At 53.5% G+C, this 20,749-nt stretch overlaps 5 protein-coding genes across 5 annotated transcripts; 1 reads left to right on the forward strand and 4 right to left on the reverse strand.

Annotated features, from left to right (window-relative positions):
• Positions 1-1,086: 1,086 nt before the first annotated feature.
• Positions 1,087-3,033, reverse strand: N0V96_001473 (uncharacterized protein; the record flags this gene model as incomplete). Its single annotated transcript, XM_065756239.1, has 3 exons — positions 1,087-2,265; positions 2,288-2,614; positions 2,677-3,033. 3 exons carry the CDS (start codon positions 3,031-3,033, stop codon positions 1,087-1,089), a joined length of 1,863 nt encoding a protein of 620 aa, XP_065615479.1.
• A 1,738-nt stretch (positions 3,034-4,771) lies between these two features.
• N0V96_001474 (uncharacterized protein) lies at positions 4,772-5,680 on the forward strand (the record flags this gene model as incomplete). Its single annotated transcript, XM_053191889.1, has 2 exons — positions 4,772-5,080; positions 5,174-5,680. The coding sequence occupies 2 exons, from the start codon at positions 4,772-4,774 to the stop codon at positions 5,678-5,680; spliced, it is 816 nt and encodes a 271-aa protein (XP_053050497.1).
• A 1,239-nt stretch (positions 5,681-6,919) lies between these two features.
• Positions 6,920-7,909, reverse strand: N0V96_001475 (uncharacterized protein; the record flags this gene model as incomplete). The annotated part of the gene is made up of 3 exons (XM_053191888.2): positions 6,920-7,220; positions 7,452-7,791; positions 7,876-7,909. The coding sequence occupies 3 exons, from the start codon at positions 7,907-7,909 to the stop codon at positions 6,920-6,922; spliced, it is 675 nt and encodes a 224-aa protein (XP_053050496.2).
• Positions 7,910-14,988: 7,079 nt separating this feature from the next.
• On the reverse strand, positions 14,989-15,419 carry N0V96_001476 (uncharacterized protein; the record flags this gene model as incomplete). The annotated part of the gene is made up of 1 exon (XM_053191887.2): positions 14,989-15,419. A coding segment is annotated over one exon (431 nt), but the record flags the coding sequence as incomplete, so codon positions are not given.
• A 906-nt stretch (positions 15,420-16,325) lies between these two features.
• PET9 (ADP/ATP carrier protein) lies at positions 16,326-17,857 on the reverse strand (the record flags this gene model as incomplete). The annotated part of the gene is made up of 4 exons (XM_053191886.1): positions 16,326-17,135; positions 17,292-17,368; positions 17,487-17,508; positions 17,816-17,857. The coding sequence occupies 4 exons, from the start codon at positions 17,855-17,857 to the stop codon at positions 16,326-16,328; spliced, it is 951 nt and encodes a 316-aa protein (XP_053050494.1).
• Positions 17,858-20,749: the final 2,892 nt, after the last annotated feature.

The raw sequence follows: 20,749 nt of genomic DNA on the forward strand, positions 1-20,749 counted from the left end.
AGCCGACCTATACGCGGTTGATCACCATACAGCTATAGGTCGGTATAGCCCTCACAGTTCGAATCATACCGTTCGGCCAAGATGGCTTTCACGGCTGACAGGTCACGAAACGGATTACGAGAGAGTGTTGGACCTGGTTGGGCTATATACTTTAACCTTGCTCGAGCGAGGAACGCCTCTATTCCATCAATATCGCGAAAATGTGTATAGCAGTGGGCCGTCTTGATGGCGACCCGGACCGGGGACCAGCCACTACCGAGTATGTCGACACAGATGGGTGGGTGGAAGGCGATGCGTTGGCCAGGTCTAAAGGGTGTGGTAGAGAGGAAAAGACACAGTTTGACCACTGACGTCAGGATGCCAGATGTCGGTGATCAGAAGATGATGATGGAAGATTTGAAGGGGAGAATAGAGTAGAACAAGGTCAAAAGGCCTCAATTAAGTATCGGTATAAAGTAAGGCAGCATCAAAAACAACAATAAGCAATACTATCATCAATCCAGCCGAAACCTCCCCTCCTCATTTTCATCGTCATACAAGAAGACAGAAAAAGACAAGAATGCTAAACCCCCCAGTGGTATGTACTGAATCATCAAGGTTGGGGAATCCAAACTCCTCGTCATAAGAGGGGGTCAACAGGGAAAAAAACACAAGGAGGCCGTTTCTCCACTTGCCCTCCCCTTTTTTCCCCAAGAACGCCGCGACCATGCTGCAGACGACATATACCGGTCAGAGAGGAAAGAATGAGATGAAAAACAGGCCGAATGAATGAACAAAAACTCCTCTCCAAAATATAACTCCTGGAAGCTCCCGCGCTTTCCAAATGACTGCCGTAAACGCCCTGCTTTTTGTGCACACGTCTGACTTTTCATACATCTGTCAACCATCCAAACGAGCCACGTGAGAGAGAGAGTCCCGGGTGAGCTTCCATAGGCGACGTCGCATGCCTTCGTTGTGCCACTGAACTGTCTGCGGGTCGGCCGGACTATCAGAATCTGCCTGTGGTGGTTCAGCGTCCTCGAGGGGCATTTTCCGCCGCGCACTGCGGTTAATGGTGGACGAGGCCGCCTCGGACCAGAAGGGACTCTATGCCTTTGCCTTGGGGACCGTCTGACCGGCGGGGGCGCTAACATCTCGCCGCTCGCCGGCGCCCTCAATCATCTTCTTGCGGGGTGTCGCAGTGCCTTGCGCGATGGACTTGGCGCGTCCACGACGTTCGCGGATACGAGCCAGGGCCTCCTCGCGGGTCATGGTCGGGGTCATGGCGGGGTTGTTGATATCGAAGGACATCTGGCAGTCACCACCAGATGGTGTACGGGCACGCTCAAACCGAGGCTGGGGCCGAGGCTTATCGTCGCGGACGGGGACAGTTGTCGTCGTAGTCTTGGTGTAGAAAGCTGCGGAGGTGTGGGGTCGAAGTGTCTCGTCGAGCGATGGTGAGTGACCCCTTGAGGAGCGTGATGCCGGACGTTCCTCAGTATCGGGCATGGTGGGGATGGAAGGGAGAGGTGCGGTGTGAACTTCACCGTGGGCACCGCCGTGGGGCGCATTGAGAAGCGATGCCAGCGACATGCGTTCTTGAGCAAGAACAGCAAAGTCTGGGGGCTCGAGGGAGGGCGTCCGCGAGTATCTCTCTGGAGCGTCGTGTGGGGTAGGAGGTTCGTTGGGAGATTCCTCACTTGATTCGTTCACTCGTCTGCCTCGTTCTTCTTGCGCCTCGATTTCGTCCGCTTCTTGCTGTGACACCGTTCGGAAAATGCCCTCGCGGGCACAGAAGATGGTGCTTCTTCTCTCTTCTTTGGACCGCCTGTGGGTGGCCGGCTTCTTGAAGGTCGCGTCTTCGACTGGCGGGCTCAAGGACGCCCTCAATGACGGAGATGATTCCCTACCTCCACGGAGGAGGACCAGGTCGCTGGCGTCGGCAATCTCAGCCGGCGGCATGAGTCTGCGCTTGGGTGACAGTATGCTCGCTCTGTTCGAAGCCAGGCTTTGCCTCGGAGAGACGAGGCTTCTTCTCCTGTGAGACTTGGCGCATGGGCAGCAACGCAGCTCGCATTCGGCCTGCAGGAAATCGACGAGCTCCTGGGCACGATCCGCACGTTGACGCTCCCATGATACCTGGAGCGAGAGCTCCTCGATCTCTCCTTCGCTGGCGGCGGATGAGATGATGTCGACTGTGGAAAGAGAGAACCGCGGTCCCTTCTTCTTTGGCGAGGCAAACTCGTCGTCGGGCGCCGCGTTGGTCGTCTTGGGCAGGGATGCGGCCTTCGGCAGCGATGCGGGCGACCTCTTCCTCCTTGGCGAGGGTCTTGTAGACGTCGCGTTCCTGCTCGAGCATCTTGATGCGCTCGAGAGCCTCGCCGAGCTCCTGCTCCATGCCCACCATCTGGTAGCGAGCTTGGAAGGCTTCTTCCTCGCGGGCCTTGTTGCGCAACTTCTCGGCGTCGAGGTTATCGGAGGCGGAGCGCCAGCCTTCGCGGGAAGCCTTTAGTTCCTCTTGAAGCTTGATGATTTGGGACTCGTTCTTAAATGTCTTTTTGCGGGCGAGCTTGATTTCCTTCTCCCATGCTGCTTTTGTGTGTGCGTAGGTTTCCTTTGCGCGACCGTATTGTTCCTTGAGGAGATATTAGCACGATTGACATTCCATCACTCCGGAATCAAGAGAGATGAGCGTACCATGACGGTCTCGAGACGCTCGCTCACGCGCTGCTCACGTTCTTTCCCCTTTTCCAGCTGAACGCGCAAGACCTTGGACTCGTCCTTGTACCTGCGCAGCTCGGTCTCGGCCTCCTCGCGACCCAACATGGCGCGCTTGAGGGCGGCATCGGCAGTCTTACGCTCGAGAGTCTTTGACTGCATGGCGAGGTTGTTGAACTGGGAAATCTTCTCGTGAACGGAGCTATCTCGACCTCCAGGACTACTGCGAGGCGAGGTAAATAGGTTACGAGCTTGCTGTGTCTTATTTGCTCGGTCTGGAGTCATTGGGCTCAGCGGCCCGCCCGGCGACGACGGTTGGTCGGCGCTGTCGGCCATGGTGGTGATGGTATTTCTTTGGTTATCGCGGTGAGGTTTCTGTCATGCAGGTTGCGTGATTGATGGAGCAGTCGTGCGTTGAGGGTTTGTCTGCTTCGAGGGGGTAGTGCTCGAAGACGTCTTGCATGTGTCGCGGTGTGCAAGAATGACGATGATGCAGTTTGGAGTTGAGAAAGAACCCTTAACGGAGGTAGTAGTATGGATCACGTAGGGTAAGGTAGAGAGCAATAGAAGCCAAAAGTAAAGGTGTATGTAGCTGTTTCCCAGTCCAGATTGAACTGAGGTGTGGGTTGGGGCAGCAAGAACAGGTGGGCGGCTGTTTACAGTGCGGGCGCTGGAGTTGCTGCAGGTGGGTTGTCTGGGTGACGCGGCGGATTGGTCTAGCGAGATGGCTCATTTGGCCATGGGATTGGCTGAGGGTCGAGTGACATATGTAATCAGCTCCACTTTTGGGCAAAGAAGGAACGAAGGGAAAAAAAAAGACGTTTGACCCAAAGAATTATTTCGACGTCGGGCAGCTGCTCAATGCGGTAAGTTCACTCGGTATAACGATCTGCTCTCCGAATACCTTTGTACGGATACTTGTGGAAGGCATGAAGGATTCTTGGGGAACTCGGTAAATGGCATACGAGGATACGCGCATAGAGAGATACCCAAGCCAAAGTGGTAGGGAGGGCGCAGGAGGATCGAAAGAAGGGATGGCGATGGATTAAATGGCTTTCTTCCCTCATCCTCCCCCTGGATCCCTCTAGCTCAAACACTTCTACCGAGGAATACTATGGTACAGTGTACGGAGTAATGTATGGGTTAAGCTCCCGGCCCAGAGATGGAGGGTTTCTGCTTGTTGCATCTGAAGATTCCCCAACCTGCATTGTGTCGCACAAGTGGATGCCCACTATCCGTACCAGTGCCTTACCTTTTAATCTTTCTGACCAGGGTCACAGCTTCTGGAAGCTCTACCCGTATCCGTACCTTCCAGGAAGGTAATGTACTGCCTAAGGTAAAATCATCTATGAGGTAAGCAGCCACGCATGAACACGGCTTGAGGCTTTGCTCTTTCCCATTAATTATCCTTTCCTTCAGGTACCTACTCCGACGTACCGTCAAATGCTCTTGTAAGCAGCTCTAAGCCTCTAACCTATCCGGGAGAGCTGCCATCGGCTGCCACTTTATGTGTAACTCGTCCGTCTCCAGGGAACCCTCCTGCATTCCTGCCAGAGTTACCAGAAAGCTGCAAAGTGTCTTCCAATGCTCCTCCAAATCAGGCCCAAGGGTCCCCAACTTGTCAAAAAAATAGACCCAGAAAAGGGGGACTCCCATCGGATGGCTTGGATCCGCAGCGACCTATCACAGGCCGTCTAAAAGTCACTTTTTGTGTCTTTCCTCGCTCTCGGCCTCCACCTCATCGCCGTCCCGTCCGCGCCGTATTTGCCCATTGCCAGGTTCCGGCGGGGTGTGCAAGAAATCTGTCCGCGTACGGAAACACACTCCGTACATTCCCATCTTTTTCTATATCTAGAATCGTGTTCCTTGGGTTCTGTCAGGCCACATTGACAACGTGACATCAGCATCGCGTCTGGTAGCTTCCTAGCACAAGGGCGTCGATCACTTAAAGTAGCTTCCCCGGCAGTGAGACTTTCCGAACTGGCAACCTTACCTCAAGCTATCCTGCCAGCTACACACCCCTGACCTCCTCTCCCATTCAGACACACAAACACACACACACACACCACACATAATGGCCGACGACGCAGCGAATGTGCGGCAACGCAAACGGGTCGAGGAAGTCGACTCGGACGGCAACGCCATCGACGAGGACGCACCGCCTGTTACGACAGCAGACAAAAAGAAGAAGAGCAAAAAGTCCAAAAAGGACAACACCTACACGGACGAGTACAGCCCCTACCTCGATATCCTTCGCCTCCTCAGCTTCTTCTTCCTCGCCTCGTGCGCCCTGAGCTACCTTCAGAGCGGCGGCGAGAGCTTCTTCTGGGGCCAGAAGAATAAGCCCTGGTACATGAGGCCCGACTACTGGAAGGCCAAATGGGTGCGTCATCAACCAAACCTCTCCCTCCCACATTCTGTCAATTCAGAGCCAATCGATCGAACGAAAGCTAACAATCGTAAATAAAAAAAACAGAACGGCCCCCTCTACCTTACCCCCGAAGAGCTCCTTCAATACGACGGCTCTGACCCAACCAAACCAATCTACCTCGCCATCAACCACACAATCTTTGACGTATCCGCCAACCCGCGCATCTACGGCCCCGGCGGCTCCTACAACGTCTTCGCCGGCCGCGACGCCTCCCGCGGCTTCGTCACGGGCTGCTTCGTCGAGGACCGCACCCCCGACATGCGCGGCGTCGAGGACATGTTCTTGCCGCTCGACGACCCGGAAGTCGATCGCCACTGGTCGTACGCCGATATGCAGGCCCTCCAGGTCGAGGAGCGCGCGGCCGCGCAGCAAAAAGTGCACGATGCGCTGAAGCACTGGGTTGATTTCTTCAGCAAGAGCGACAAGTATGGCGAGGTGGGCAAGGTTAAGAGGGAGGAAGGGTGGCTGGAGAAGGAGAAGAGACGGCCGCTTTGCGAGCAGGCGCAGAAGGGGCGGGTGAAGAGGATTGTTCCTGGACAGGAGAAGAATTAAAGGCCGCCGAGACTGGAGTCTATGGATGGTGTCCTTGCCGGAATTCAGTGTTTGTGTTACCAAGATGATTCACTGTAGTATACTAGGGAGGAAGAGAAAGAAAAGTAAAGCCTGTCTTGAGTACAACATGGAGCGGCGGAACGTTTTAAGATAGCCGATACCTGCTCTACATTTTTTTGACATGTACATGCGAGTGACGACTTCCATCAAATCGGTGATTTGCTCCCGTCATCATGTACAAGATCATGCCTGCTTAGGAGAGCAGCCAAGTCCATTATCCCCTCGCTAGATGACAACAATTTAAGCAGCTGCCAACTCGGGTCAATTTTCGGGTAGTAGACGAATCACATTTCACGCCGCTAGTTTTCTTAACGAGTCGGGGGCTCTTCTGGTAGACTGTCTTCTTCTCACCATTGCACCCCAAAACCACATTTACTCGCTCTCGTCGCTTGAGTTCACAGGAATGAGGTACTTGGAGAGACCCGAGTGGGGGCTTCCTCAGTTCGACTCTCGTGATGTGTCGGCATACCATAAAGATTACATTCAATACGTGTAGAAGAAAAGTTTTCAGAATCAGGCACCTGAGATCTATGGTCGGTGCTGAATAACACCCATTCTCACACTGAGAGAACGGGAGGGGTTGAATATCAATATGTACCGCCTCTAGTAGAGTTACTCTCGAAATGACGATATCCTCTACCTCGCTCTAGTGACGCTCGGCGTGTATAGGAGATAATAAGCCAAATACTCATCTTGAAGTAGGGATAAGTCTATCAGTCTTAGTCGTTTCATCTAATCTCCAAGTACGAGGCTGATTCCAACCAATGGAGCAAAGTCTCTCACATAGTACTCAAGAGTTCTCGACGAAACGCGCATAGATTTACCGGAATCAACAATAACTCGATTTAGATGCTATAGCGGCAACTATGCGATCACGCCGTTTTTTCCAACACGGACTCCCCATATAGAAATGAAGAGTCCCGGCCTAGTTTCGTTTCGTTTTCGTTTTCTCTTCATACAGAATATGCCACCCATGAGTAAAAAAAAAAAAAAGGAAAAGTGAATGGTATTAAGTTCATCATCACAAAAAATGTTTGTTTACACCCGTGGTGGTAGTAGTAGTAGTCCAGAACCAAACTCCTGGCCCGTACCCTCTCTCTCTCTCTCTCTCTCCATAATCCCCCATCAATCCAGAAAAATGCACACCTTTTACACGACACAGACAAGGTACTAAACCTCTTACATGAGCAAGAAGGCAGCGCCGAGAGCGAGCAAAAGGGTGCCGGGTGCGCTGAGGGAGATGGCGCCAGCAGTAGGAGGGGAAGACGGGGTGGCAGAGGAGCCGCCGCCGTTGTTGGAACCGCCGTTGCCGGAACCGGAGCCACCGTTGCCGGAGCCGCTACCGGCACCGCCAGTGGGAGAAGCGGAACCGCCGCCGTTGGAGCCGCCGGCCGCGCCGCCGCCGGGAATCTGGGCCTGGGCTACGTTCTTTGCGGCCTTTGCGTAGTTCTCAATGGAGCGGGTTGCGTTTGCCTTGGTGCTGTAGTGGGGAATACGAGGTTAGCATGAATGTGTCATTCCCGAGTTTGCTCGTGTTTTAGGGGTGTGGTGTGGAAAAGAAGTTGAGGGTGGTGTTCAGGCGTCTTGTGTCATCGTCCGAAGGCTGAAACAGGGTGCAGCCACGAGGACAGCACACGCCAACCGGGGGAAATGCCGACATTCTTGAAGAACTGCAGTGAAAAATGTTGACTTAAGCAGAGGACAAACTCACTTCTCGTTGATGACCATAACCATGCCGTTCTGGCAATGCTTGCCCTGGGAGCAGTAGAGCCACATGGGTGTGGTGGAGTTGACCATGACGGTGAAGACGGGGATCTGGCCCTTGGCGGCGGAGGCGGCGACGGGCTGGTAGCCAGAGTAGACGCCCTTTGCCGAGGTGTTGACGTTGGAGATGGGGATGCACGGGTTGTCAAAGGTGGACTGGACGACGGAGTGATTGCCGCCGCGGAACTGGAACTGGACCATGGAGCCGACGGGCGCGTTGATCTTCTCGGGGAAGAACTTGAGCGTGTTGTTCGTCGAGGCGACGGAAACGACCTGGACGTCGACAGCTGGGGTTCGCATATTAGTCTACTGTCCTGCTTTCCTATGCCATGCCTCCCTTTCTCTTCTCGGTTCCTCGCGTGAAAGCTTACCCGAAGCGACAGCGGCCAGAGCCGAAACAACCATAGCTGAGATATGCATCTTGATTTCGAGTTTTGCTGAAGACACCGGAAAAATAGGGTGAATAGTGGTTGTCGAAAAGACGGAGTCGAGAGAGTGACTACTAAAAAAAAAAAAAAATTGGAGATATTCGAAGAAATTGGCGACTCGCGCTCTTGGTAGGACTAGCCTGTGGAAGAAGGTGAACAAAATTAAACTTAAACGGAAGAATAAGAAAGAGAAGCAAATAGGAAATCCCGCCTCGAAGAAGTTGTCAGTGATGGAATATCTAAAAGAAGAAGGGAACTCGGAAAGGAGGGGGGTGCGAGGGGACGGCATGAATTTAAGCAACCTTCGGGATCGTCCCAAGAATTTGTGTCGCACGTCTCGACGACGAGATGCCAGAACAAGGGACCCTCAGACCCCTGCTTGGGCAGCCGTCCTAGCCTCTAGGTGGTGCCTGGGTTGTCGTCTTGCATCTGAACAACCGTGACAACCAGAATGATGCCCACCCCCGACGGCGCGACATCAGTTGTGTACAGCCGACAGGGGGATAAGGCGACAAGGCGAAGGGATGAGGCATGGGTGGGCAGGGCCTTTGGAACGTGTGGTGGTGTTGCACTGGGGGTCGAGTGGTGGAGGCGAGGACTTGAAGCGAGGCGAAGGGACCATTGGCAGCATCATGTGTGCGATTTGCCATTGCGAGGAGGGTAGGAAAAGGTCAGGGGTGTGTGAGGGAGGCTGATGCAGCAGTGGTTGAAACACGTTTTGACCATCACAGCCGGGCCATGGGTGTGAGAGCCTACCCTGCATACCCGCCGTACTATGAGATGTCTCTTGTGTGCTGAAATTGTGTGTATATGGACATGAGGATAGGTCAATGGACTTGTTGAGTGCAGCCCAGGACAAGCAGAAACACATCAAGACCCAACCTTGCAGGAGATTGCCTGTGTTCTCTGCCATTTTGAGAGAGAGGACAGGCCTTGCTTTGCACTTGCTTGCTGCCCTCTGTCGCCGTCGGTGGGTTCTTTTCTCAATGCTTGGCGAACAGGACATGCAGGTCAATCTGCCTTATACCACCCAACAGTACTTAATAAGATGGATTTGCCGCAAGGTGCCGTGTAGGGAGCCCTTGCTTCCCGTGGCCAGACTTGTCAGAAGCGTGGATGGAAGATGGATCATGGAGTATGTAGTACAGGGAAAACCCAAGCCAAGACGCGCGGAAGGATGAGAGTCCAGTAAGGATTGGTGGAAGCCGTTCTAGCCGATCCTTCTCCTCCTCCGACATCTTTCAGGGAAAGAAATGAAGGGATCTGGATAAGCTGATCCGAAGGGTACGCAACACGGTTGGAGCTGCTTAGACCTTGGACTAAGATACTCGTAGTCGTAGTCGTAGTTGCGGATGGATCGTTGGGCGGACTACGCCACGCCACGCCACGCCACGCCATGCCGCGGCATGCTCAACGTCAACTGATGATTGACGGGCCGGGGATGAGACCAAAGGAGACAACCTGAGGGCTGAGAGAGAGCGAGAGACAGGAAAAGACGGCAATTGGGTTTCGTCAACACCAGGGCGGTCTATGCCTTAGCACATAGCAGACACCTATTTGCGGCGGCATTCGACGCCCATGCTCTGGTATGCTTCACGATGAGGTGGGTTGTAACGTCAACGTCGTCAGAGTTGGGACCAGACCGATCTTGACAGCATGAGCAAGGCCAGACAAGACAAGAAAAGAACAGTAGGTGTAACGGCAGTTCGTCCGCCTCTAGTTCTGTAACCTGTTGGGAAGAAAAGTCATCTCATCAAGACATCAGCCCGTTCTGCCCGTCAAACCCCAAGCCACGACGTTAGCGCACTCGCTTTCAAGAAAAACTCACACACCTACCACCCACCCAACGGGTCAGACGAGAGTGTGTGTCTGTGGCGTGTGGTTGTGTGTATGAAGACTGGACTGTGAAGCAACGGTCACATTTTCGTCTATCCGTATCCGTGCCTGCAGCCTGATGTTCGCAACGAGTCTTGATTAATCGATCATGGAGGAGAGAGCCTGAGAGAGAAATGGTGAACCCCGGCGGCACGGCGCAACTCTGCAACGAGACCAAGACAAGCCAGCATCCTCGAGGCCTCACGCCCCCCCGGTTGATGGAGGAGGGGAGAGCCCTAAATTACTGGCTGAGGATCAGGAAGCAGAAAAAAGTTGAGACTGGCGAGGAGAAGCACGGGGAGAGTACGGAGTAGTCTGTCTGTACGGAGAAGTATAGCGCGTGTCAAAAGCGAGTTGACCTTGTTCAAGTTGTCGGACGACGTCGAAGCCGAAATAAGGTTGAGGCCCTCTGCACGGTCCACCCGAGGCACCCAAGTACCTCCGTACCTATGTATCCCCGTACCTTCTGTCAATGACCTCCACTTTATTCGACTCATCGTCGTTTTAATTGGCCAAGACTCCCGGCTGGTCGCCAAAAGAGGCTGGCGCTCGGATGTGCTTCACCTTCTCCTTCAGCCCTCTGACACTTTCGCGACGTACCCTGTTTCATCCACTCCGTTCCTCGACGTTTCCTCCAGGAACTACCCATCTCATTCTCGCCATTTCTGCAATTCTCCTCCGCGTTCGCTTCCCAACTTCATGGATCTTACTTACCCAGTCACCATCATGGGTAATTCTCCATCATGGATCATAATGGATAATGGTTAATGGATGACATGGCTTCACTAACCCTTTCCCGTCTGTCCTCCGTCCTCCGTCCTCGTCCCGGACCACATTGCGTCCCAGCCTCTCTCTCTCTCTCTTGAGTCTTAGCACCGCTCAACTAAGTACAATATGCACCAGTCTGCCCGTTGCCGTGACGTCGTCCCTTCTGCCCTGGCTAAATTAATTGCCCAACCGTCTCACTCTCCCTGTCTGCCTGTCCCCAGTATCCGCCAGTCTGGAGCTCTAAAAAGAATTGTCCGATTCCCAAATGAAGCGCCCACCACAAGCAAACAAACGATCCATGCCCCCGGCTCGCCTTGGCCATGTCAAGTCTGCTCAAGACTCCAGCAGGTAAACTAGTCAACCCGCCCTGGTGCACCGCCGTTGCTTTGTCACACTCGTCGTCCACTTCTCAAGTGCTCGTCTAAGTCATCCCATCATCCTATCAGGTCTGTGAGCCTCAACCCAAACGATCAAGGCACACACATACAATCCTCGACTCGCCCAGCAGCAAGAGTCGTACTATAATCTATCCCCGTCCTGCCACAGTTGCGGCCATCCCTCCGTCGCCACAGAAGATCTGGCCCCAAAAATGCAGAATGGAGACATTGGCGTCTGATGTTCTCGCCTGCCTGTCATTTTCCTCGTTTCATTTCCTCCCATCTTCTCTTCGTGCCCGCGGCCAACGAGTTACGAGAGTTCTCTTCAACCCGTGGAGAAAAAGGAAAGACCAGAGCGCCTCCCCTGTCTCGCACTATTACTCAAACAACGGCGATGCTGCTCTGAGTAGTAGCACCAGCCGCGGCAAAAACATATTTTTGGCCAAGATATCCGTACGCACGATTCGCTTTCCTGAGATCTGACATCCTTACCGTATGTCCTTCATTTCATATCTTTCTTACCTTACTCATCGCAGGCCGCGGTTCGCGGTTCGCGGTTCGCGGTAACTGGGAAGCACATGGTTTCCCTGGGATCTTCACCTGCATAATCTTTGCTCTTCATTGCTCCTCCCCACGTGCCCTCTCAGCCTCCAGCCCATCGGCCTGTCTCGCTTCGCCATTTCCTCCATCCGCGTAGATCATTCATTCGCGTCCTGCCATGATGTGCCACCCAGCCTCAAAGATATATCAAGAAGTTTCCAGGGGAGCCTCACGGAAAAAAACATGGCCTCTTCCGAAGGAGGTCATATAGCCACCCTTCTGATATACCTCACGAGGGACCCTCTTTCGCCCGCCGTCTAGCTGGACAGCGCGTTTCGCCGTCTAGACGACTGTCACGATTCCCTCCCTTGACAAGTTGACGTATCCAGTCGGGACAACTACTCCCCCGTCTCAAGCCAGAAGAAACGAAACGCTTCCTGGCCCTGGTATCGATCAATGGTGAAATCAAAATCAATCAGCCCCCAATTCAATGACACTCTACTCCGTACGGCTTCCCCCCTCTTCACTCATCTCACTCCTACACGCGCTCGCGCACGTCTAAAAGACGTCTAATAATAGTCAACGGTTTTTTGTGGGAGAAAAAGTCAGAGTCCCCTTCGTTCGTCATTGTGGAAAGGTCAGCCCATGGATGAAATGACAGGTTATTCTCGCTCTACTGATCTTTTTCTCTCCACTCATCTCTCTCTCTCTCTCTCTCTCTCTCTCTCTCTCTCTCCCTTCTGGCGTCATCTCATCTTTCCCCCGTCTCCCAGAAAATGAAAAACTCTCCTTTCAATGCACCGCCGCAGCTCCTACCCTAGATCTCATACCAGTACCAGACTGTAAACGGTCCTCTCCTCTTCCCTCCCTCTTCGCCTCTCATCCCCCACACACACCTTGCCAGGCCAAGCAAGGCCAGCCTGGGCAAACAAATAGACTTTTTCAAAAATGAGTCCAGGGCTAACCCGTGTCAATCACCCATCGCCAAGAATTTCCAACTACTCATGTTTCGCGAGACAAGGTGGAAAAGAGGCGCCGAGTCTGCGTGATTAATGGCGAAAAAAAGAAAAAGAAATAGAAGAAGATTGGGCCAAACCTTTCTTCAACACGCACGATCCTCCCACCAGAGTCCGACTCGCCTTCTCCGAACACATGCTCGCATCTACAATGGATGGTATAGACTTTTCTTTACACTCACAGGCTACATCCCAGTGGAAATAAAGGTAGCAAGAAGGTCAGATCCAATCGCGAAGGCGGGAACTTTCTTTTTTTTTTTCTCTCCAAGATACTATTTGCTTTGGCTCTGCCAAGGACCGGAGAAAGTTGTCAATTCTTCTGAGACTAATTCTTCTGAGACCCTTCACTCGAGTCTCCGGCTACTTGGCAACTGGTTGAATAACCCCAAGTCGGCATGGCTTGAGAATTCCCTCGAAAAGCCAGTCTTGGCGATCTGTCCGATTATGCTGTATGAGCTAGTGCTCTTGGTATCAACTTAACTAGGAGGCTAGGTCACGCGTAATATCTCAACCACACGAGTCGTCAAGTCATATGCCGCCTTCATACGTCGAGGCAGTTAGCCAGCGGCTTTTCGTGAGTGGGAGCGGAACAGACCCCGAGTAGTACTTTACATCTCTTCGTCTTTATTCCGTCATGCTTCAACTTGAGGGGTATGTGACAACTCGAGTTATGGCTTTACAATATGAGGGCCAAGACAAGTTGTCCACAAGCCCTTGGCATCCCACGGACACCAAACCAGAATCGTCATGAAGCCACATCAAATCGCAGCTCGGAGCCAAAGTCCTCCTATACATGCAGATTTGCGACGTTACCAAAGAGTGGCAGGGACTCGAGCATCGTTACGTGGATCAACGTAGGCACCTCTGAATAGGTACCCATAACGATTTACTACAGATTACCAAACCCAAATACTCGCACAACTGTCCTCCATGAGATTGGAATACACTTCATTGGTTGAACAAGTAGTAAAATCAGCCACAAGTCACGTTCCGTGCCGTCTAAGATCCTTCGTGAAAGACGACATGTCATTGGTTTTCCATCAAGTCGAAAAAAGACAGCGGCCCGCCTGATGGAACTGGTTTCAACCCCAGAGCAATTGCCTCAGATCGTAAGAATGCGGCTCTCCAGCTGTCACGCCGTCCTCTAGAAACACCTGTCTCTTGGACATTTGTTTGGGAGGAGACTTCAACCCAAGGGAAAGAGAGAACAGAGGTTCCAGGTTCCAAATTCCAGAGTCGAACGAGCAATGGCTTCAAAGTCCACTGTGTGTCAGCGTAGCGTTTCGTCCCAAGATCGCCCTTTCCCCCCCTCCCCACCAGACGTAAAGAGCCTCATCCTCGAACAACGAAATGGTGCAATTTTAGCCGATGGTCAGGCACGACGGGCAAGAGAGACAACGTTAGAGAAGCGATGTACTCTCAGACTTTTCTTCCATTTCTGTTCATCTAGGTAGCATACACCCTTCAGCGCCCCCTGGACAGACCATCCCACTCCAGGGCCTTTGACATCTCTGGCGTCTAGCCTGTCGTTTCGTCTGAACCTTGCCTCAGTTACAATGTTGAGGCAACGAAAATTTCGAATGGCAGTTGACTACCGTTCACGCTTGGTTTTACCGCTGTTATAGCTTTTCCCGGTTTCCGGCATTTTTATCCGCTTTCCCTTGATCGGCCGGGCTGCGGTAATAACACACCATAGTTCCGCCGCGCACAAGCAGGCCGGTCCACAGACATTGATTTTTCAGCTTCTGCGTCAGGCAAAGACAGATGCGCCTGGTGTTAGAATGGCCGTGTTTCCCAGTCTCCCTATGCGTCGTAGTAAACACATGCCTGATCATCGCAGCGTGGGCTGTGCTCCACCTGATCGACCGGAGCAAAAGCATTGCCTTTCCGACAGACTGTATCAGTCTCTCACGTCTTGGAAGAAACCAGTGGGAAAGACCCTCTTCGTATCTTCTCCACGGACATGCCCGCCGCAAGGCGAATGAAGAAACGAAGATCACGACGTTGTGTTGTGCAGATCCGACAATAACGTTGTGAGATTCGGTCGACGATGACACCGATCTCCATGTTCCATGCCTATGCTATGACACATTTGGGAAGGCTGGTTTGGTCTTCACTTGTGGTTGACTCTCTGCTCGACAACCACCTCAAGATATTCGGAATTGCAGCGTTCTTCGTCGAGGGAAATGGATGAGGTAGCGTCGAGCCGTGAGCTTCGTTGTCGCAAGTCATCTGCCAAACACGAACACATGCACAAGAAACACGGCCAACAGTTTCTTAATTCCGATCGTCCAGCAGTTCTCGTCCCTCGTAGGATGTTATGTAGTGTAAGAAAGAGGGTATCGTTCATCATTTCGTCGTTTTCCACCATTTCGACTCCCACGCTAGAAGTCCATGAGCAGCTGAGGTGAAATCTTTTCCAAATCCTCAACCTATCATCACCCGGTCAGCCAACAGGTTCCCTCTACAAATGAAGGGACACGGAAATCAAAGAGCCACTAACCTCGAGAAAGCCACCAGGCCTCTCATGCACACAACGCGCAATCGCCTCTCTCACAAAGATATCCATATACTTCCCCGCCGCCAAGTTCGCGTCCTTGCTGAGCCTCGTGTCGTCCTTTTCAAAGAACTCGTGCAGCAGCCGCGTCAGCAGCTCGGGCGGTATCGTATTGTCCGGACCTTCGTCCTCAGCCTCTTCGTCTTGTTCCTCTCCTTCTTCTTCTACTTCCTCCTCTGGGTCGTCCGCTTCCCGCTGGCCCCGCGACGCCGGCGCGTCGCTGTCCGAGAGCTCGAAAGGTCCCGACTTCTTACGTGCCGGCTGTTGCGTAGCCTTCCGCTTCGCGCCCGCGGCTGGCTGCTGGGCTTTGCCAGGGCGGCCGCGCTTTGCTGGATCGGCTGCTTGTCTCGGCATTCTTCGTGCTTGTTCGTCTTTGGTGGTTCTTGCTTCGGGACTGGTGGTATGCTTGCATCGAGGTAGTAAGTAGTAGCTAGATCAAGGTGGTGGCGTCAGATCAGTCGTGCTGCGCGTGTCAGATACAGCAAAGAAATTCCACGTGTCGACGGCGTGATAGCCCACTTCTCCAAGTAATCACAGGGTGTCAGATGTCAGAGGTGCATCTGCTGAGCGGCGAGATTCGATCTGACCTGGGAATCAGGCGATCAGGGCGGGGAGCACGTGGGGGAAGGATTAGAGCTTGGAGCGGGACGCGACTGTCACTGTCACTGCGGAGTGCAGGCGCGTCTGGGCGGACTAGCGACAAAAGCGCCATTGGCCAATCACAGAACCGCGGGCAACAGCCAAACAGCATCGCAATGAATCTGGCTTAATTCCGCCTCTAGATGCTAGCATGATGTCACAGATGTCAAAGGCAAGTTGGGAACACATTCGTAGAATCAAAGAAATCTTCCTATTGTACCGCGGAAGTCTATCGTCATGCAATACCAAGGAAAATCCACCCCAGGATCGACCAGAAGCCGGTAAAGTCCAGCGAGGACAGGTGTTGCGTGAACGAGTGCAATCGGGAATTGCTTTAGTGTACAAATTACAGTGGATTAGGTAGCAAGCAAAGCTCTTCAGGTCATGTAAGAGAACGCCTTGCCGATGCCAGTCTAAACCACGAAGGACTGGCCGATCCAGGCGTGCCACGTCTTGTGGTGCCTGCATCCAAAGCCCCTCCGCAACATCCATCTTCCCCATTTTATCAACCGATTCCTCATCTGATCCTAACCAGTAACGAATCCCCACAGCCCGGGTGTTCGCCAACTGCCCAACCCGCCACCAGTGAAGAGTTTATACACGAAGAAGTGTCAAAGGCATTTAGCCAGAGCCACCCTTGAAGGCCTTGCCGAAGAGCAGGACCTGGAGCTGGTCGTAGATGGACAGGACACCAGCACCGGCAACACCACGGAGAATGTTGGCACCGGCACCCTTGAAGAGAGACTTGACACCCTCCTTGGCGATGATCTGCTTGCCAGCGTCGAAGGAAGACTTGTACTTGACGGCCTCACCAGAGGTCATCATCATGCGACGACGGATGGTGTCAAGGGGGTAAGAGGCGATACCGGCACCAGTGGTGACGAGCCATCCAAGGGCGAAAGAGGCAAGGAAGTTGTTGGCGAGGTTACCGGTAAGGACGACGGGCTTGATGGAGTCGTACATGCCGAAGTACAGACCACGGTAGACGACGATACCAGCAACAGAGGGCATGAAACCACGGTAGAGACCGGCAATACCGTCGGAGGCGAGGGTCTTGCGGTAGACGTCAACGAGACCGTTGAACTGGCGCTCACCACCCTTCTTGGCGGACTTGGCGTCGTTGGCAAGACGGGTACGGGCGTAGTCGAGGGAGTAGACGAAGAGCAGGGAAGTGGCACCAGCGGCACCACCGGAGGCCAAGTTGCCGGCCATCCACCAGGCGTATCCGTCACGCTCCTTCTTGAAGCCGAACATCTGCTTGAACTTGTCGCGGAAAGCGAAGTTCAGGGCCTGGGTGGGGAAGTAACGGATGACGTTGGCAGTGTTGCCACGCCACAGGGACATGACACCCTCATCGGCGGCGGTACGGCGGAAGCAGTCGGCGATACCGTCGTACTTGCGGTCAAGACGACCCTGCTTAAGCATCTCATCCTGTGGGGCTGTTAGATACAGTCCGGCTGAAGAAGCTTTGGCAGCATAGATGGCCATGGTCACGTGTCATCTTGTGACGACTTATCGACCGGGGTGACCCGGTCCGACCTTGGCCGGCTAGCTGTCCAGATTGACTGGGTGGTTTTGTTTACTAACCTGGTTCTGGATGAGAAGCTTGATACGCTCAATGGGAGCGGCGGCAGTCTTGGAGACAGCGGCGGAGACACCTCCCACTGTAGGAAGCTGTTAGTGATTGTTCATTGTGGTTATCGCGGTACCGGGATCAGCTCGCCGAGGTCGGAAAGCTGAACGATGGCGAGTCCCGGTATCGAAATGGGTTGTGCAACGTACTAAGGAAGTCGGCCACGAAGGGCTGTGGAAATAAGAGTTAGCAAATTGATTCATCCTGATGTTGATATTGATATCCCAAGGCAGGTCAAAGTAGGCCAGCTCCGGCGCGTCGGTCCTTCCATCAGCGACGATAAGCTGTACAGCAAACCATTGTCGCGTCAAATCCAGTCCATCAGATTGAGACATGTAACATCTCGATGGAATCCACAGCTAGATGCCATGGCCATTGATGGTAGACCCATGATGGAGGGAAGCGACGTCGCCGGTGAGGTGTACTTTTTTCCCGCAGCCTCGGGTAACAATGAAGGGGATGATGAGTAGTAGCTTACCGGCATGCCCAGGACCTTCTGCTTTTCGACGGGAACAGACATCTTGGCTGTGGGTTTCTTCTCAAAAGATCAACCTCAGAGAAAAGAATGAGCGGAGATGGACGGAGAAGTAGAAGGGGATGAGAAGACGGAAGAGCGAGTCGAGAGAATTTAAGTGCTCCGACGGCAACAGGTTTGAGGGAGGGAAAAAAAAATTCCTGCAGGGTGGCCGAAGAAGGAACAGCTTTTGAGCGAATCTTTCCGGGCCGCGCTAAGAAAGGAGCACCGACCACCCCAGGCCGGGCTCAGGGTGCGTGAGAAGTGGACAAGAGTGGGTCCCTCCTCCTTCTCTTTGCTGGCCCTCCAGACTTGGTAGGGAAAGTGCACTGGGTGGCTCTGGTGCAGGTGTCCTCTTTCCCTTCCTTCCATGGGTGGGCACTGTGGCACTGGGCAGGCGCGGGTGGGTCGCCCCCTTCCGCTGCTCCAACCCCCAACTTCACTGTGGGAAGATGCAGCAGCAAAGGCGAAGTTTTTCTTTGGCCCGGCAACTCAGGCCAAATTCTGTGGCCTCAGGCCGAAGCGCTAGTTTGCCATGGAATTGAGATACCGGTTCACCCCGAGATTTGCACGGGGACTCCGCGGCCAATGTTTCTTACTATGCTTGTCGTCGGGAAGCTGGACGGCAGCATCGTCCGCCAGACTTCAGGTCGTTAGTGCTCACTAGCCAGGAACTCTGGGGAGAGTCTGTCACTGAAAGCCAGAGCCCCAGACTCGAGATCTCATTGCGATGCTCCCAATATTGGCTACGGTATTGCAAGCAATAGGGGCATGCATACGTGTGTGTCTAGCACCACATCGGCAGAGTCGATGGCATCAAGGTGCCCGACTTGGGCTAGGCAAAGGGTGTGGAAGAGCATACGGGGTGGGCGGCCTGGCCCTTGTTCTAATGAGATTTCATTCCAAGCCTCGTTGTTCATCTGGGGATCACTCGAGCTATCCCATCTCTCTTGTTCCATACCATCGTCATTAGCATCCGCGATATGGCCATGGTATGGTAAAGCATCACTACGAAGTCGTACCCTCGCTGCTTCTGTTACCTGACGGGGAACCTGAGGCCTAGAAGCCATCTCCAGCCTGCCATAGCAACCAGACATTACCGACGGATATCTCATCCGGCCCCGTGGCATCAAAACCCCCCTTCATCCCGAACATTGCCTCCATGTCCCGGTGCCAAGCCGCCCAGCTTGGTCAACTGAGCCGGACACTTCTACTGTCTACTCCGTACTGTACATAGACAGTAAGCTTGGGGGATCTCTTGCTTGTGCGCTTGTCAGCTCCTTTGAGCCGCCGCCGCTAATGCTCATTCGCAATTCGCAATCCGCCAATCGAACTGCATCCGCCGTTCCAGACAGCCGAGCTTAAAAAAAAGAAAGAGACGCAATTCACTGGCTCCAGAATCCAGGGGCATGCCTGGCCCGGCCGAGTCAAGGCCTTCGCTTGCTTCGGGTCAATTCAGCGAATCTGGCAGGTCTCCCAGTGCGCATCCTCTTCTCAAACTTTTTCGTACGCGTACCCTCTCCGCAGACTAGGCGAAGAGAGTGACATACTTGTGTACAGTAGCATCCGTACTGAGCAGTCCAGGACCTCAAATGGGACACTCACATGCCCAAGGCTGGGCAAGCGGCTCTCGGGTCAGGGTTCTGAGAACAGCTTTGTTTACATTTGATTCGATTCGTACAGGCTCGACAGAAGCGCCGTTTGGAAATGACGGGGCAGATCTATGGATACGGCCCACGACAGCCAATATAAAATTTCGCCATCCTTGATAAGGGAGAGGGATGCGTTTTCGCCTCCTTGGGTACATATAATAGTTTTTGATGCGGCTCTCCTTTTGATAGCATGCTCAGCGTATCGACGTCGCACCTGAAGCGATTGACTTTTGTCAATCCAGCTGGAGCGCTGAGTTGGCTGGTCGGGACTGGACTCTGGCCAGACACACGCAGCAAGCCCGGATGGTGGCTGAGAGGCGATGTTGTCATCTCGAAGAAAGTACTCCGTACCCAACTCCAAGTATCTTCAGAACAGACGTCACATCGTCCTTACTCGTACCGGCAGCATCTAAAACCCAGGGCGGCGAGGCCGGTCTGGGAAGCTGCCAGCTCTGTTACACTGAGGCGTTTGCGAGCAACCTGAATGCTGCCAGGCCTTCTTCCACTTGGACCATCAGACACGCATAGCTGAGGATGTTTCCCAGATGGAGCGAGCCGGCGGTACCAAAGTCTTCGACGAGGAGGCCTTTCAGGCTAGGATGCGATTCCGCAAGCTTCGGGGCCCCAAGAGCGGGAAGCCGGGAGACCAGGAAGAGGGATTGTTGCAGACGATTGGATGGAATGCTTCCATGTGGATTGCTTCTCTGCCAGCTCAGCTTTCTCCTATTTTGACATGGGGAACCGTGAGGGAGAAAAAAATCAACGAGACCGATCGGTCTGACTAAGGAAACGAGGAAACAGGGGATAGGTACAATGGCTCCTGCAGCCTGCCCGCCTCACCACCGGCGACACGACGTGCTTTCCAGTTGCCATTGCCACGCTTGCTTCAAGCCTGCTCCATGCCTGCAGTTTCCAATGTACTGCGTACTTTAGACAGGCTCCGATTTCTGGCTATGGGACACGAGCTGAGGCTAACAGAAGCGCCGGCGGGCCGCAAGCAGCCCCGGTCTTCTCACCTCGTGCACCTTCTCCTGCCTTTCACTGATGCCTTGGCGCCTCATTCTTATCTGCATCGGACTTGCTGCATGTCGCTGAGGTGAAAGCAAGGAACCTTGACGAGCAGGTGCCATTCGATTGGTTGCTTACCTAAAGCTACACCCAACCATGATCCACGGATGTACACCAAAGGCCACGTGATACGATCCAAAACTTCAGCCTTGCCCGTCTCGAATCTGATACGCTGTCC

Source organism: Colletotrichum fioriniae (genome assembly GCF_027942845.1).
Source record: "Colletotrichum fioriniae strain IMI 355084 chromosome Unknown scaffold_1, whole genome shotgun sequence".
Lineage (NCBI taxonomy): Eukaryota > Fungi > Ascomycota > Sordariomycetes > Glomerellales > Glomerellaceae > Colletotrichum > Colletotrichum fioriniae.